The sequence below is a fragment of the Strigops habroptila genome, chromosome 5, assembly GCF_004027225.2.
Source record: "Strigops habroptila isolate Jane chromosome 5, bStrHab1.2.pri, whole genome shotgun sequence".
Taxonomy (NCBI): domain Eukaryota; kingdom Metazoa; phylum Chordata; class Aves; order Psittaciformes; family Psittacidae; genus Strigops; species Strigops habroptila.
The window spans coordinates 16,654,674-16,669,677 of record NC_044281.2 but is presented as its reverse complement, the minus strand read 5'-3'; the positions used below and the strand labels follow the sequence as shown (position 1 = coordinate 16,669,677).

Below are 15,004 nucleotides of genomic sequence, written 5' to 3'. Positions count from 1 at the left end.
GCTAGCTTAAAACCAGAAGTATTATATCTTTCAGGAGGCCTGATAAAGAGTTACTTCAGTTCTATTTTTTCAAACAGAAAAGTTTTGTATTTGTTCTAAGATTTTATTTTGGTTTTTTTTAAATACACACAGGAAAAGTAAAATCATCCTTCGTGGATTCAACACACTATCACACATCATCAGGAGTGGAATAGTTTTTGTACCTTTTGTATGATGCTCTTGTTGCAGAAGGAGTTCTTTTAAAGAGTCAATATTGTCAAACTCTCGGGCATTTTTCAGGAAATCTTCAACTTGGTCAATTTTAACAGCAAACTGCATTAAGAAAACAAAGGATGGGAAGAAGCATTGAATAATTATTTTTTGCAGAACTCCATGATAAACTCTGTATTATAAGCAAAATTCATGAGAATTTGTAAATCCTTGGAAAAAGGTATTTTTAGGAACTGCTAGATACAGATGCTTTGTGGCCTCTATGCACCTTCTGGGTTTTTTTAAGGTTCTCATTTATTGAGGGAACCCAAATTTCAGTTGACATACTCTGTAATTAGTGTGTCCCTTTATGAATCATATTTCTTACGCAGTCTTCAGACTTACTGAAAATAAATACTTATGGAAAAATCTGTTAATTTCAAAGCCTTTAGTAAAATTATTTAAAAAGAATGAAGCCTTTAACTTAGGTTTCCTTCCCAGAACCTCTTTCTAACTTTATCCTAATGTTAAAGTATTGACGAAAAAATAAAAACAAACCACATTTAGGGGAAACAGAGAGATACACTTTTCAAAGCAATCTTTTGAAGGCAAAAATGAAAAGCAAATTTAAGCTAACTAATATTATGGTAAACACATTGATTAATTATAGTGGGGACACAGCATCTTTGGTAATGAAGACTGAAGTTAGGTTACTTTTTTACAGCTCATTTTTCCCTGGGTTCCGTGTTTTAAATATTGAAACATGCTGTGTTTCAGGGAGATTTGGAGCAGATCTGGTAATCTGTTGAGATTGTTAAAATGAAGACTGGAATTCTTTATGTGTCTTCCACCCTTGCAGGTACAATTCCAAGTATGAGTAGCTCAGAGAGAGTTCAGGCATATTCTGCATCTTAGCCAATTTTTATCAATTCTGCTACTTCACTTGAAGAATGAAGAAACGAGTAGAGTTCAGTGTAAGCAGAGGTGTTAAAACCTACAGTGAAATTAAGGAAAATAAAAAAAACCAAGGATCTGATTTGTCTGTCTTTTCTATTGTCCTACATTTTTCTCCTTCTTGATCTGCATCTATAAAAGAAATCCATTGGGTATCAACATTTTATTTGATTTTTGAATTGTGATTTGAGTTCTGATTTTCACTAAAGACTATTCTTAAGATGTTTTGTGTTTTATCACAATAAAACAAAGATTTCCATAATCATAGGCTGTCATTTTAAGAAAAGCTTTTCCATAAGAAGCTTCAACAGATCCTATTTAAATCAATACTGCATTTCTCCATCCCTTTATATGGAACAGGTGTAATCTGTGCTGTGCTCCAGCTGCTGCATTTTGTTTTAATGATATAAGCCTGTTGCAGAGGCAATTCAGCTAGCCAATTAAGGATATAGTCTGCACTAGATTAACTTTTGTTAGTACAGAATTTATCATCTTAATATTTATGCTAACTCTGTACTAATTTCTTTGTATCATACACATTGCCAGGATGCAATAATTAGTAGATTGATGATCTTGGAGTTCTTATGACAGTTAGCAGTAGAATGGCTTCTGTAATTTATGGGTGGCACTGGGCTATTGTAGAAACAAAATTATCAGGGAGAATTATTAAACTCTTCAAAGCTCCAGGGATGTGGGTAAAACTGAATGTGAGGCTACACAAAGTGAACACATGCCTGCACGGCATGGAATCCCTCTCTGCTTTAGTTCCCTGAATAACAGTGAATTAGTATAAGAGATACAGAGAAATTAGTAAACAGGGAAAAACACCACCAAAATATGTCTCTGGGTTCACATAATTGTCCGTTTGTGCACATCTGCACATGGAAGTTTCAGGTAAAGGACTGGCAAGTTAGACTCATATTTAGTTTGCATAACTACAATAGTTGTATGAACATTTAGGTGTAAAACCTTCAATGGCCAATCAGTGGCATCTGAGAATTTAGTTTTTTCAATGCCAAATGATTTGTGTGATAAGGAATGAAAGATATTCTGCAGAATGTTCATAGCCACTGTATTCAATATTTTAGGGTTTTGTTCAGTTCCATTTTTCACTGTAATTTTCTGTACAAATTTTAGAGACATCATAAATATTTCTTAAAGGTCCTGTAAGATATGGGAGGTTTCAAATTAAATGTCATTTGATTTAAATACAAACCTCCAGGGCATTTTCAAAGAACACTGAAGTAAGTTCCAGAAGTGCCTGTCGCTTTTCTAACATAATGATGAGGGCATCCCATGCATCCCCAAGGGTCTCTGCCATGGCATCATAAACCTGACTCTTTTCTTTGTTCTCCTCTGCAGCCTTGTCTGCTTCGTGCAGAAGGTCCCATACCTGGTCTTCCAAAGCCTGAGAAAGTAAACAAAGGAGAAATCTGTAAACAAAATCCAAAACACTGTGCTGATACTGGTGTGTCAGGATACTGACAATCTGATAAAGTACTCACAGGTCTCCTACTCCTGCTTTAGTTCCAATCCTTAGTGATAGGAGTGTAGCTGTTCCTGCATGTTTCATTGCAAGCTTCTCAGTTTTATCTGCACTTACAAGGCAATACTTTTATGAAATTTCATTTTAAAAAGTGTTTAAAAAATTTATCATACTATAATATTTAGATTCAAATGGGTTTATATGTCCTTAAACACAGATTTTCCTGGAAGTGGTAGCAAAACAGGTATTTTGGATCTTCTTTCATATGACATCACATTACCTGATATTACAAGCTTAAAAGTTTGTAAGGTAACTTATAAGTCTGTGATGACTTCAGTGCAATCCAGACAAGAGTAGCTTGAACATATGAATGTATTTATGCAATATTTCAAATTCAGCTCACTGCATTGTTCAAGCTGGCCAGCCGCAAAATAATACTACTCTACTGTCAAAAAAAATCATTCTACGGTGTTTCCTTCGCTTTAGTAATCTCACCATGAGAAAGATAACTGCTGGACCATTTCCAGATTATGTTAAAAAACTTCAGTGTGTCAGAAAAATTGTTCTATATTCTTTTCTTTTTTTTTTTTTAATTTCCTCCATCTCGGGTTTTATCATGAGCATGAGTTAATGAAGTGCCAATTTCTGCTGTTATTACAGTTGCTATCACAGAATGTATAATGGAAAAAGAAATCTATATTAGGGAAATTAAAATCTATGATAACTCATTCTCATGACACAAACTTTAATAAAGTGCAAAAAACTGGAAATCATCAAATTCTCCTGACATATCCAAGTGAAAAGAGGAACTTGCAGAAAACTTTATTGTTCTAAACACAGAACCATAACCTCCAGTCCTCCCTAGACCTTGTATACTACACAAAGATGTCAGCTTGAACTGAGGAGGCTCATCAATTCTCTCTAAAAGCAGTATTGTGAGAACAGTATAGTAAACTATAGAACATTTATTGTTCTTTGAAAAAAAGAAAATAGAATGAAATTATTTTAACATAACTTTACAGACTGACAGCTATGAAAACTAACACTGGTAAAATCAACAGGCATAAGAGCAACTCCAACAAACCCATCTTTTTCTATAGCACATAGAAAAGTCATTTTCAGCAACATGAATGCATGCTTAGTTTTTGGTGGCAAACCCATCAAAAAGAGCAGCTGATCAAGAACCAGTGTTCTAGAGAACAAGACAAACTCCATTTTATTTTCTGAATACTGGGAATGGGAACTGCTGCTGTCAAAACCTTCTGTAAAACCAATTCTTTTTCTTCTGTTGAATCCCCATCCTGGTTGCATCATAATATGAGAAGAAAAGTTCAAATCCCCAAAATGCTACTTATTCTGTATTTAAGTGGAAATCTAACTAACATTTAAAATGATGCTTTGACTTTAAATGAAGCTATTTACATGGATCGGATACAGTCACTCTGATGTAGCTATTGATAGCAACAAGACAAGAATGAGATCAGGAAGAACAGTTGGCCTTGGGAATCTAACCCAAAGTACTTCAGTCAGCTTTTATTCAAGAATATTTATCTAGCTGACAAGGTAACTAAGAGTTGTTGCAGGTGTTTTTCTAGTCTTACATGCAGCAGTCAGAATCAGCATTAGAAATAAAAAAAGAGCAGCAGGGACTCATAATTTTTAAAACGCAGAGATTATGTGGTTGTATAACTGATAAAATTTAAGCCCCAGCTCCATCAAAACAATGATAATAAGTTGATGAACTGAGCATATGAAAATTTTTGATGAAAGTCCATCTTTCACTACAATATTTAACACAGTTCTTTCAATTCTTTCTTCATTTTTCTTTTACTGGTTTGCTTCATTATTTCTCAATTATTTTTATACTGTCAGAACTATAAAAATTACCTTGTCCATGTAATACTGGATTTTCCTAAATACACACACAATCTCTTCAGAGCCAACAAAGTCTTAATTCTTTGTTCAACCTCAAAAAAAGGCTAAACTCCAAGTACTAACTGCCAAGTGATACCTGCGTTGGATGAATCTTGGATAAGAAATCTAAAGGGAGTTTGTTTTGTTTCCTAGCACTTAGAGGAAAAGATCTTGTGAAAGTCTTGGGGAAGCTTTAAAACCAAAGTGTGGAATAAAAGAAATATCATAACAAAAGGTGAATGAGTGAAATACACAAGGATGTGAATTCATCGCTCTGTAATGACAGGATAGGAAGAAGTTAATGCAGACATACTTCAGAGTGCTTGGTAGATACAGCTGAAAATGCTTTACCAATTTTTTTTTTATATATAAAATGATTTTGAAACTTCTTTATGACGAGTATTTGTTTTCATAAGATGTTTGACTTTATTTGGAAAAGTGAATGCCATAAGCAAAAAAAAAAAAAAAAATTAAAAAAAAAAGAATAAAACCGTGGAAAATTTTTCTGTCATGACTCTACTCATTACATCTAATTTCCTTTATTTGTTGGGTTACCTAATTGTGACACTTCTTTCAGATATCACAGAAGTTCAGCAAAGGAGGCTATGTCTTACTACTGGAGAAACAATGCTGTAAGGAATATTGGCTTTTAGTGGAGAATGAAATTATGAGACCCGAAATAGATATTCCATAAAATGACATCAGAACTCTAAGTGTTCTGTCAAAATCACTCTGCTGAGAATACAAAGCTCACTTTCAGACTAAGTAATGGCTATAATTGTTTTCAGTCATTTTGTCTGAATTGTCATTGTTTTCAGTTAAAATTGACAAAAAGTCAGGGATTATTTTCCCTGATATTTATCAAAGAAGGGGGGAAATAGCAAAAGGGTAGCACCTAGTGTTCCTACCTGTCTTAGAAAACAGATTACAGTTTAGTGAAAACAGTGAAGATTTGGATATTTCACACACACACGCGCACACACACATAAACGTAATTGCCTTCAGAAATAACCTAGAGGCATAATAGCTGCATAACAGGGCACAGTAAGGTCTTAAAATCTCCAAAGGTCCACACAATACTAAGAGGGAGAAGGAAGTTATTTCATCTCGAAGGCCACTTTAAACATCTTTTCAGGCCCCATCCTTTATTTTATTTTCCACTTGATGGTTAATTTCAGACACACACAATTTTCACAACAAAAGCAGATCAAACACATCAAAGGCAAACTTGCATTAATAGTGCAGCCACATTTCTATCATGTTATATAATGCTAGTAAAATTGGTAGACTCATGTTACTTTTTTATCATCTTACTAATTATGCCACTAAATTTGATTCTAAGCTTTTGCACAAGGAATACTAATGAACAATTTCTTTAACTGAAGCCATTGCCAATAGGTAAATGAGCACACATAACTATAATATGTTGCTCTTCAAACAGTCTCTACATACAATAAAAGTATTTTAGTCTTCTAATTTATTTCTAATGCCAGCTGTTACTGTTATTCATTACATTTCACAAATCTAAAGGCAGGATATGACATTTACTTTCCTTCAAAAGAGACCTAGTTATTGATTATGCAAATGTCTTTTGAAAACCCAGCCACACTGCTTGCAAGATGATTTTAAAAGGCCAGCCCAATAAAAGCACAGTATAAAACAATGATTTTGTTACCATGAAGACAGAGTCAAGGATAATACGACTAGCCTTTCAGACACATAAGAGAGGATTTTCCATGTCATGCTGCTTTTTTATCTATCCAATTTCATCCAAACAATCAATATCTTCTAACTATATATGATAACATTAAATGCCTAGAACTCTGCCTATCTACAGGACAGAAGAATGTTTCACTCTTTCCTAACAGCTCAGCTTACTCAAAGCAATAGCATTCAAGACCTAAATACAACACTAACACTATTTTAGGTTTAGAAAAAGAAAATCCTAGAAGAATCACTAATTATGAGATACAATATGAATTTTTTTAAAAGCTATAAAAATGGAAAAATAAATAAGTTTTATAGATTTATTTTTTTTCAGTAGCTTCACTACTGATAAATGAAGGCATATGAAGAGACCACAAAAACAAACAAAACAAAACAACAACAAAAAAGTAAAAACATCCACAAAAACCCCCACCACAAAAAAACAAACAAACAAATGAAAGAAAACCACCCAAAAAAAAAACAACAACAACAAAAAAAAACCGGCAGTAGGAAGATGGAAATTATGCTGCCCTTTGACAGGCAGGCAGGAAAGAGGCCTAAAGATAACTTTTAGCTGTGTCTGGGCTTTAGAAGACTGATGTTGGTAAACAACATTGATGTTTCTGCTGAGGAAATTCAAAAGATTACCACATGCACTGGGAAATATGTTCCACAGACCTCTCCCATCACCATTTAAAACCCAGGATCTGAGTTTACTTCATCATGAATAGCTATGACTATAAACTGAATTTGGTCCTCAGCATATTTTCACACTTGGGTAATTGCAATGAAATCACTCTCACACTCATGATGGATGTTTGAATCATCAGGAAAAATTAAAAAACAAAACAAACATACTAGAAAGCTGCTTCATGAAAAAAAAATTATAAGCGAGACTCCGTAAAACATATTTATTTTTTTGAGTATCCATACTTAACACTATAATACCGTATGTCCAAGATAAGATACTGACAGCCTCTGTTTAATAAAATAACTGAGAAGAAATTAATTGATAGCCTCTGTCCATAAATTAAGGTATATACATATAGAGGTGTCATTTCCTATGTAGCATGAAACATTTTTATTTTCTTCCAGTGAATTTTGAGTGCAGTAACAATTATTTCATCTTATTTTGTCCCTGAATAGCATTGGCATGAAAGGGCAGAGAACAGGTTGAGAGAGCAGTTGTCAAACACTATCAACGTGCCTAGAAAAATAAATGCTACTTCTAAAATAGCCATTTTAATACTACTGGATAAAAAGCTGATGGAGCAAAGCACTAAGAGAAGCCATTATTATGTTTGTTTCTTACTGAGGCATAAAACAGTTACATGCACAACAACTCTATTAAAGTAGTGGCATTCATTAATTACCCAGCATGAGATTTTCCTGACATACTGGACCAGCTCTGTAACTAATATAACAGGAATTAAATGAGTATGTGATACTGATAGATTTTTTACTAATTCAACATCTTAACGTTTATCAGTGAAAAAAGATGGTTGTCATGGACTTAATACTGACACATTAAAAAAAAAAGAAAAAAAAAGAGGTAAAATATTTTCAGACCTTCACACACAGCTTGCAGGTCACTAGTAGCTATTTTCCCACAAATTATCATACCACTTTCACAGCTTCCTGAATATACTGTGGAAAAACAGGTGGTATCTGAGGTAGTTCCATTTGGAACTTCTTGGCTGACTTTTTAAAGAGCTGACTTTTTTATATCTTGAAATAAAACTAGACATGCATTTATCCTAACATTACATCACCTTCAACATATTAGAAAGACATTTTAAATGTTTAAATGGACACTGTAAAATTAGTACAGGGCCCAGAAGCAGATTTTCTTCTTTTAGAAGCCTTATTTTCCGAACAGGTAGTTAATTAACATTTGCACTTGACCAGCATGCTGTATTTCCCAGTAATTGATTAGCTGTGAGGAGCGTAATCCCTAACAAACAGAGAAAGCAGGGATAACTTTTGAAAACTATCAGTCATGCTTCATGCAATTTTTTTTTCTTATTCAGTTACCGTGTGATGAATTCAAACCCAACCAAAGAAAATTTGAAAGTTAAATCAAACTGCTACATTTAATGAAATGCAAGAAGTGTGCATAAAGTTATAAAAAAAGCATTAGAAAACTGTTCATGTGGAACAACCTTTAAATTTTTATAAGTGATTCATGGAAATTTTGAAATACAGACTTAATTTTTTCTTTAATGTCTATTTTAAATGCTTCACACATTTAAAACTTTGTGCTTTATTTTGTTTAAATAGTTCCTGTAATACTACAAAAACCTAATATAATATCAAAACAGTTGTCATTTTGTCTGTTACCCCAGCAACCGAACACAGTTGCATTTTCAGAAGACAGGAAAAAAAAAGAAATACATTTTACAGGAAACTTTACTCTGTTGAGGAAGAATTCAAGTACATAAGATGGTCTATTGAGGTGCTATTAGATGGTTCTATTAAGGTTTTATTGCCATGAGTTTGAAGTTATACTTCCCAGAACTGTCAAAGCCATTAGTTACTGTGAACTTTTCAAATATTTATCCAGAACTATTTATGTTTCTATTTACTACATATGGGAATATTTTATTTTTGAATGGAGTAGACTGATATTTCTGATTTTACACTTTTCATCTTTGGAATATGAGCTTTTATCAACACAGAATCATAGAACAGTTAAGGTTGGAAGGGACTCTGCAGGTCACCTGTCCAAACCCTTGCTGAGGTTACTCAAGGACTTACCCTGTGAAGTTGTGAATACCTCCAACAATGGAAATTCCAAAAGGAAATTCCAGAACTTCTCTGCACAATCTGTTCCAGAATTTAACCAACTTCATAGTCAAACTTCTTTTTTCCCCTAATATCTCATTAGAATTTCGTATGCTATTTGTTTCTTTTTATGAACTTTCATTCCCTTTAAACACAAAAGAATGGAATGGTGTGTTTCTCTTTGGGCTCCAAGGAGCTGCTGTGAAGCCTGACAATGAAGGAATGCCTAGCATGTAGTCAAAAAAAGGAGTTTGTACAAACATGCAGCTTCTGTTGGTCTCAATAAAACCATGTCAGTAAACCATTGTTTTAAAAACTACAGACCAATTTCAACTTGCATGTGAGATGCTGTTTTTCCTTTCCACTTCCACACAACTGTATTTACTATACTAAAAAAGAACACTGGTAGCTTTTAAAAATATTTGTTTAATTACTGCAGTACTAAGGAACACTGCAGCCACTGCATTTTGGCACAAAGTTACTATAATTTTATACTCCAGGCTTAGCTAAAATTAAGAATGCGCATACAGCATACCACTAAATTACAATGAGCATACCATAGAACTGAAAGAAAGAGTATTAGATAAACATACACAAATTAAAAATAGGTCAAATTCTGCACTTACACTCAAATTTTCATGAGTGGCAGACATCTACAAAACTTAATTCTACCAGTCTTGCTACAAAAAGAACATATTCCTATTCATGTTAAAAAAGTTTTCAAATTATTTTAAAAATGAAAAATGCAAATATTTTAGGTACAGTCATAATTTTATAGAGAGAACAGATTTCACTCTTCCTAATTCTTTCTGAACCCAGTCATTATAAAATATGTTTTTCCTTCTGAAATACTATCCAATATTTCTTCTTAGATGGGCAGCAGTTTCTTTATCAATCCAATTCATAACTAAAATTCACAGTCTTTGGTAGTTCATGTTAACATGAACAACAGAGATTTGAATTATTACCTATAGTACAGTCAAGATCTCAGAAATGAAGAAATTCAATAAAGCAAAGATCCATAAATTTTCATCCTCTTCAGATTAAACAAGACCTCTGTCATCAATTCAGCCCCCTGGGTCTTAGAAACAATAATTTCATGCAGCCCTTTTTACAAATATTTCTTGCTGCAAATCAAAATCACTAGCATTTTTTTTTGTGCCTTTTATTCCTATTGAAAAATCTATTTTGAGACATTGCTTTGACAGTTAGAAACTTTTTCCAGTCTACCTCTTTAATGATCTCCATTTATATTTCTATGCCCCCAGTGGCCTCAAACTTAGCAAGTTGCTTTCCTGTGGCATTTACCCATTCACTGTATCTAGAAGAATCTGAGTCTTTTTGTTAATCCAAACAAAATATTTTCTTAGTCTACTCTCAGAAATAAGATGATACTCTTCCCTTTGATATCCCTACTAGGCACCTACCTTCAGTTTGATGTTGGCTTTTTTCGATATAGATGACCAGGAATCTAAATTTTTACTCATACTTCCCAATTCTCTTTCCACAGCCATTGTGGTTAATAGTTGTTCCACTATCAGGTAATAAGCTTAAGGCTGCAACAGAAACACTTGCTATTCACTTTAACTTCATGACCTTATATTTGGACTGCTGAACTTTATAACATTCCTGTTGTTATACTACTGAAGTTCATCTGCTTCCTTCTGACCCTTTTTCTTTCACAATCCTCAGGTTCATTTCAGTTTCATCATTTCATGATGAAGTTTGTCATCAGAGTGTTCCAAACAAGAAATATTCTCATCAGAACTGGATATTGGATTGCCCTAGAAGGAGAGGACTTTAGAAAACTCTCTGTCTTTTCTTCCCTTTCCCATCTATTTCTGTCATTATTTCCTAAAAAACAGACAGGACTTGTAAAACTGTTCGTGCAGACTCACATGCGTGTGTAGATCACACATTTGGCTCATAATTGTGAAATTATCCCAGTTTATCTTTAAATTCTGATCTTGCTCAGTGGTTCTTTTGTTCATCCTTCCCTATATTTCTCTTCATTATTATTTTGGGCATAATTTCATACTTCAGCTTGTATTTTACATAATTCAAAGGTCCAGCTTCAGATTCTTACAGGGAATATTGTACCTTGGAATTTTCAGAGGTATAAATTGTCCTCTTCACCGAGATGCTGATAAAATTAAGTTTGTTTATAGCTAGTGCTGAGATTATACAACACAAATAGCTGTTAACTTGAAGCCCAGAAAGTAGTTATAAACTATTTTGAGACAAATACTATTTCAGTGGGAATTTTGTTTGTGCAAATACTGAAACTAGAGAGCCAGCTGAACTAACATTGAAAAAAAAAAATTCATTAGATCTTACAATTACCCTTCTTTCTTTTTTCAAATCACTTGCAAAACTCAGCTCAACTTTATGATGAAAATGAAGCTGAACTTTGCTGCTAATTGTACTGTTGGGCACCTTAATAATTGCTTGCAAATAATGCAGAAGATACTAACATATTATCTCTTCCATAATAAATTTACTGAAAAATAAGCATTATGAAAATTATTTTACTTGAAATAACTGACTTTATTAAAAGATATAAAACGTAAAATATGAGCATATTATATTATTGCTTTTTGAAGAATGTAATTTCCTAATTTGGTTTTCTTGGATATTAGCATATATATTACCATTTGGCAACTTATGCTCTGTGAATTGAAGTAAATAAAATAATTAGGAGCAATCTTCAGACTCATGAGCCAAATTAATAACAGTGTTAGTTTTAAACTTAAGTTTATAGGCTAGATTTGTTTCTGGTTTGTAGCAGTTTTGCCACAGTCTCTTTCATGATAAAAAACAGAACTTTGGAAGCAAACCAAGAATGCCGCTGTTTGTCTTAGTGGGGGGTTTAACATTGTCATAGCCAAAAGCATGGCAACACATGCACACATGCAGTCTTTTCTTTTTTCTTTTCCCTTTTTTTTTTTATTTAATGATATAGAAAATGTTAATATTGAGATACTAATATTCAAACACTAAGATTTTATCTCCAGATAAGGCTTCTGTTGGAAACCACTGAATTATGGGGAATAGAAGAAAGGCAGAGAAATGTGTATGTATAATGCAATCAATTTGATTTTACCTCCTGAAAGCTGTCTCCTCTCACATTTTTTTTGAAATTGTGAAGAATGAGACATCAAATCATACCTATACATATATTTAAATTTCCAGAACATATAAACCTGCTGAAGGTCATCTAAACAAGGATGGGGCAAATGTTGGGAAGGAGACTTGTGTGAAATCACAGAAGTTGATGTTTTCTACAAAACTTACTGCTGATATGGTCTAATTTAGCAAAACAGAAACAGCATATATTAGTTTAAAATGAGAACTTAGTATCTGAGACTACTGAAGGGTCAAATCACAAAGAAAAAAGGCTATGATTCCAAAGCTGAAAGCATTTATATTTAATTCTTAAGTATGTTTGAAAGAAGCATTTTATGTTAGTTCATGGAACCTGCAACACTGAATACATGGAAGTGTTGGCAGCATCTAGACCTGTCAAATGGATTCATCAATTATAAAATAATATGTAATTCTTTAACGCTTACAAACACCAAATTTATATCCAAAGGAAAACAAATCTGTAAGTTTTCCTAGAACAAATGACAAGCATATACAAATTTTCCTGATCAATTAGGCATTATTGAACAAAATTAAGAAATTATAGTTTACCTCTTAAATCCTAGTTGCTAAACAAGTTTCAATAATCTTCTGGACACTAGTAGTCAGTATGACAATTCAACAAAAATGTATAATTTCCACTATAAAGAACATCAATGTTATACATATAAAAAAAATATCAAGAGCACTGAAAGGAATTTTAACTCCATGTTGTAAACATCAGGTACATGGGTTTTGTTTATTCTCAGTTTCACTATTTCCTCTTCAGCATTTATTCTCTGAACTCTTCTAACAATAACATGTCTGTTTCCTAATCCATACATTTCTGAATGAGAACATTTTCAAAAGTTGTATTCTGCTTTTTATTAAAATAGCAGGATGTTCCAAGTTCCCAAATTCAATGGAACAAATTTAAATCAGTAATGAGTGTGATAGTGTGCATTTTATCAAAGGAAACTATTTTGAACATGTTTTTCCATAATGCCCTAAGGTACACACACCAGTTTTTATCACACTAATTCTAAATATTTTCAGAATTGCAAATGTTCACAATGTTCAGAATAATTTCTGAAATCAAAAGCAGTAAACGAATGTTCTAAAAATTACTGCCCTCTCATTCAACTCTTGTTCAAAGTCTGTTCCTATTACCCTTTAAAATACCATCTACCTTACTGAGTGATAAACTGGTCAGATTTTTTAACTCGTTAGCATTGCTAACTCAAAACCAATTACCTGGAATAGTGAGCTGGATTACATTTCTTTTCCTCTAGCATCAGAGGTACTATAAACTGATCACTGTGCCAAACTCTGTCCTTACTTAACACCTGTGAATCCTCAGTGTATGAAGTCTATGAAAGAATTTGGCCTGAATATTTTGATTATAATTTACAATATATATACTGGGATGAGAATAGAATCATAGAATTATTTAGTTTAGAAAAGATCTTCAAGATCATCAAGTCCAACCACAAACCTAACACTGACAAGTCTGCCACTAAACCATGTCCCTAGAATGCAGCTTGAGTGTCCACTTCCTGTCTGCAAAAGGAATTTAAATTAAAATAAACAAATCTGCTGAATGAAAATGTGACCTAGTGTATCTCTTCTGCCCATAAGCAATGAAGCTAGTAAGCAAAAGGATGATGAAAACACAGAATGAGTTTGCAAAACAACATGGGATAATGGCAGCATGTCAACATAAATTATCTTTTAGAAGTCCATAGGTTCTTCAGCACTGATTCAAAAGATGTAGTTAGTATTAACCATCTAACTCTTCCCTTAAGCAGGACTAGTTTTACATTCAAACCATTGCTGGTTCAGGAATTTTTGCCTGTCCTGCACAAATGCTTAACTTTGGATTGAACTAACCAGCTTAAGCATATGTGTATCGAGAGTATTGATATCTGTCAGGAAACACGATTTTGCATGTTTTTAAATATAACAGTAAAAGAGAAACAGAAAAACAATTCAAAGCTACCTCATTCTTGTACTTCACATTCAGGTGACTGAAAAATTACACAATATAGAAAATTAATCCATTTCCTGAGGATCTAAGTAGAGAAATTCTTAATTATACTGTTTTCTACTTATAAAAACTTTCTAGTTTAAAGGTTAAAAACATAACGATTCCATCCTCACTTCTTTTTAATGAAGTACTCTAGGAAAAAAAAAAAATACACTTCTTCCCTTTTGCTACAATTAACTTTCTAATCTTCTTACTTTGAAAAGATAGACTGATAAAAAGCAAATGAAGCTAATACGGCATTTAGCCAATTTTCAAATTCATACTACTTTAATCATTGAAGCAATTCAGATCATCATCAATATAAATATAAAATGCAATAAATACACTATTTTGAATTAAAATATATTTTTTGACAGATACTCATACTTTATGTTATGGAAGCCTTAATTGTCATATATGTGACAATAAGATCTAAAAGAATATCTCTGATTTACTATATGCCATGAGCATTACTGCAGTTGCCTGTAAATGTTTTAAGAAGATATGTAAACCTGAGATAAAATATCACAATATTATCACATAACTGGAACAAATTTTACTTGAGCACAAGACTTTAGCTTCATCTTTACCTTTTTTTAGACTATTTATAATTCATTCCAAATAAAAAGATCTAATTAAGAGCAAAATAAATATGTTATAAGCTGCCATAGACTATCACTAATAGAGTCAGTCAGGACAACAAACTTCTAACCGATATGGAAGAATTAAAAACTGCACTGGATAAGACCGCAGCTGGAAGAATGTTCATGTATTTGTATAATTAATTATTGTTAAGATTAACAAAATTATGTTGCTCATTA

At 32.8% G+C, this 15,004-nt stretch overlaps 1 protein-coding gene across 10 annotated transcripts in view; it reads right to left on the bottom strand.

Annotated features, from left to right (window-relative positions):
- The window catches only part of CCDC141 (coiled-coil domain containing 141), a 96,526-nt gene that overhangs the window by 71,755 nt on the left and 9,767 nt on the right, over window positions 1-15,004 (bottom strand). For all 10 annotated transcript variants that reach the window (XM_030486682.1, XM_030486674.1, XM_030486676.1 and 7 more), the window contains exons 4-5: window positions 2,360-2,551; window positions 204-312 (exon numbers count right to left, since the gene is read on the bottom strand). In XM_030486682.1, coding sequence (XP_030342542.1) covers window positions 204-312; window positions 2,360-2,551 — 301 coding nt within the window. The remainder of the gene's footprint in view (window positions 1-203; window positions 313-2,359; window positions 2,552-15,004) is intronic.